Raw genomic sequence first — 4000 nt, 5'->3', positions numbered from 1 at the left:
ATTCATAAGAAAACCGTTAGCACAACTAAATATGTACATATATACAAGCGTGAATATATGTATTTGCATTATTGCAACTTTCCCACGGTATTTGCAAAAATTTCTCACATGCACTGTAAACTGGTTGCTGAAACAATTGACATACTCAAAATAATGAGCCATGGGAAAAAGAACAATTCTGAAACTCAACTTGAGCAGCGAGCAAAAATGAAAGCAACAAAAAACGGTACTTATGTTTTTTTTTATTTTATTTTTTTTCAAGTCGAATTAATAAAGTTAGAAAATATACAAACAAAGGTGTAAAGATATCGCATTCGAATAAATGAAATGTATTAAATATAACTTTATAGGAATGTTTAATACGTATAAATGGACGGAGACGTATTTCATAGATATTAATTAAGTTAAATCAGCATTGTTTGCTTATAAGAACATAAAATAAAAAATGTTTCTTGTAGATAGATATATTTTTTTGAATACTTCAAAGGCCTCAAATGGTATGACAGTATAATTGAATTATATAAGACTTCTAATGGAATGCTTCATAAAGTTGTTTTGCATTGGTAAATTTGTACATTGTTGTTTGCTTAAGGCACTAAACATTTTCTTCAGAGTTCGTAAAGCTCTACGCTTTTGTGCGTCAAGTTAGCATTATCTGATTTTGGTTGCTTTGTAAGAATTATAGTGTCTTTTTTATGTTGTTGTAGCGACAATAACAACGACAACATTTACAGTTGTCTTCGTGTTTACTTTAGTACTTATTTTATATTCTTAGTAATTCTTGTATGTATGTGCGTACATTTATACTTATGAATGGGTAATGTGAATACAAAACGCGAAAGTTTATGCAATTTTTTTTATAGTAAGTTAACAAAGATTTGACGGCCACTTCTTAATTAATGACAGTTACAATTTGTTTTACTTACATACATATATGCTAAAATTAATACTTAAGGCACATTTCTAATAATTTGCAACATTTACAAAACAAAAAAATAGGGTCCTAACTAACGTCGCATATTATTATTACAACATTGGACTAAAAATTAACTTTTCGATCTTAATTTATGTTCAAACTCCAACTTCACATAACCAGCGAAAATCCAAGTGAATGCGTATATGCGTTCTTAAGTTAAGCAACAGCTTGAGATATTCTAATAAAAAAATTCGTTGTTGGACACAAATGCAAGAAGTTATGTAGGTATATATTTACTTCTTTAAGTCAGTCTCAAATGACTAAAAATATGCTGATGTGCAATATATAAATATATAAATGCATTTCCTAAGTACCAACTGCATTTCTTGGCCATTTAAGCTTTGCCATGTGAAATCATTCAAAGTATGTAAGAACAATGTACTAAGTTATAAAAACATGTGCGAAATTGCATAAACTTACGATTTAATTACATATTTACTATGTATACTAGGGCGGGTAAAATTTTATGCGGAAAAAGGGGGAAACAACTTCAGGTGCACATTCAGTTTCTGAATCTATGAGTCATACTGTGTAATATTGTCCATGAGACCATAGGTCTGAAATGAATTTCGAGCTTCCGAATTTGACATTTATTTTCATGTATTTTATTTGTTAGAGCCGCTATTCGGATTGGGATATAAAACTTTCTAACAAAATTAGGGAGGCACGAAATTCATTTCAGACCCATTGTCCCATGGACAATATTACTTAGTATAACCCATAGATTCAGAGCTAGGTGTGCCTTTTCAACAATAAATTTAACCCACCCTAATGTATACTATATTTGTTTGTATATTAAATCTGTCATGCTTGCAGAGTACATATGTATACGTTTTGTAAAACCTTAAACTAGATAAAATTTACTTAAAAATGCTTGTTTGATGTTTTTTGTTTTGTTTGTGCCGTGCACAGTGGGATATTTCGAAGCTAGTTTTACTAAAATTAGATATTTCGGTAGCAAATCGAGTAAATAAAAACATTGATGGATTTGCGAATAAAAAAGGGGAAAATGCGCAAATGTCGATTAAATTGAATTTGAAAATAGTTTTCGAAAAATGTATTTTTGACCCTTAAACTTTTGTTTTAAGGGTAGAAGAAAAAACCAAACATTGATTTCATTCTACCGACTATACATTCTGTTATTGCTGAGTTCGAAATCGAATTCGAAAAGTTTCAACAATTCAATAAACATTGGGAATCATTGCAGAAAGTTGAAAAAGAGGATATTAAAATTTCTAAAATTTATTATGCTGCATATTCAAATTTTTTTTTAGTAATTACAAAATGAATTTTGTTTCGAGTTTTCAACCTTCTCAATTCAACATTTCTCATTATATTTAAAGTTATTCTATTACAAAAATTAAACAAGAGGAAAATGTTATGATATATTGTATGTGCTTTGCTGGTTTTATGGTTGGGTTCGAATTTCAAATACTGAGATTATACCATTAACATAAAAATAGTTCGCATGGTTTCTTTTTGCTTTTTTAATTAAATAATTTTAAAAATAGCTTACGAAGAGTCAAATTTCAAAGTTCGAAAGCTCAACTATAAAAACGCAGGTATTAAATTTATTAGTTCGATCTTTAAAAAAAATTGGTTTGGACCAAAACGTTTTCAAATATCGCACTGTGCAAAGGCTCTGCAATGTAAATATTCAATTTTTTAAATTTAATATGATAATGCGCTTTCTTAATAAATTAACTACACTCAATGCGAGAAGTACATGCATATATACATACATAGAACATACCTTCATTTAAAAATTCTTATATATAACCTTTTAGACTATTCCTAAGTAATGCTGCTATTTGCATTATTTGTGCAATGCTGACTTTATTTTTTTTAATTTTCCATTGCTTCGTAAACTTTTATCAAAAAATCGTAACTCTTCCAATGATACATCATCCCACCACTAGGCTTTACCTTGTACCAATTCGAAACGTGTTTGAGATTCCTTAAATTGCCGACGTTTCTTAGCTTGCACATTTTCTTCAGTAAGGAAGAGAACAGCGGTGACCAACGAAAACACAGCTCCAATACATGCCAAAATAAATGACCAACTAAACCAATTATTAGCATGCTCTGGCATCCAACCATTACGATTACCAAAGCATGCAAATACAATAACACCAATTGATGCACACACTCCTGTAGCCAACATTATATATCCAATACCGCGTATAAGTATTATGAAATGTTTTTGATCTGGCCCGGCGCATAAAAAGAATACCAATACACCAATACAGGACACAAGCGCACCAATGAATGCCAAGGTGTAGAAAAATTGTGTTGCAATCATAAAAGCTGGTAACAGAAAGCCTCTGATCTCGTCATAACCTGTTGTAAATGGATCATATACCCAACGGCAACCGACAAAGAAGCGCCTCTGACTATCATCATTGACATCGGGTAATGAACGGAAGCAATGCACCCACAATCCAAGACGTTCTAGTTTTGCTCCAGTTATCCGATCATCGCTGGCAAGCCAATTGGGTGTGGCGAATGCAATGACAATTGCTGCGAACGCTATTATAAACACACCAACGCCACATGTTCCTGCTAGTGTACGTCGCTTCATTGTTGGTACAAAAACTTTGTATTGCGTTGTTACTGGCAATTTTTCTTGTGAACCTTGTCGTGCTATATGCGAAGATTTTTGCATACTTTTGCTGGCGCAGATAAATAGAATTGTTTTGGTTAATGCGCTGTTGCTGTTATTTTTTTGATATCTGGGGAGTGGTGGATTGTCTATTTGACAGCCGCTGTCAAAGCGCTCTTTTTTATGGTTGCATTTTATGAAGAGTGCTACCATGCTGTTTGAAATGTTAAAGAATTTCTACTTAGGCATCTTTCACATCAGTCAATTTTATATGTGATTTTTTATACTTTCAACATCTGTTGTGAAGTCTCACACCAAATCGTAAAGGTTTCAAAATTTTATATAAAATTACCTTTTAATCCATAATCCGGTAAAAGTTTAGGTAATACTTAAGAAAAGAGGTCGCTAATACACGCCCCGAA

The 4000-nt window shown here is 31.7% G+C and overlaps 1 protein-coding gene across 1 annotated transcript; it reads right to left on the bottom strand.

The window, feature by feature from the left end:
• Positions 1–222: 222 nt before the first annotated feature.
• sinu (sinuous) lies at positions 223–3743 on the bottom strand. The gene has a single exon (XM_067786340.1). The coding sequence runs from the start codon at positions 3639–3641 to the stop codon at positions 2892–2894; it is 750 nt and encodes a 249-aa protein (XP_067642441.1). The 5' UTR covers positions 3642–3743; the 3' UTR covers positions 223–2891.
• Positions 3744–4000: the final 257 nt, after the last annotated feature.

The sequence above is a fragment of the Eurosta solidaginis genome, chromosome 5 (genome assembly GCF_040869045.1).
Source record: "Eurosta solidaginis isolate ZX-2024a chromosome 5, ASM4086904v1, whole genome shotgun sequence".
NCBI lineage: Eukaryota > Metazoa > Arthropoda > Insecta > Diptera > Tephritidae > Eurosta > Eurosta solidaginis.
The sequence above is the reverse complement of the archived record's forward strand: the minus strand, read 5'-3'. Positions and strand labels throughout refer to the sequence as shown.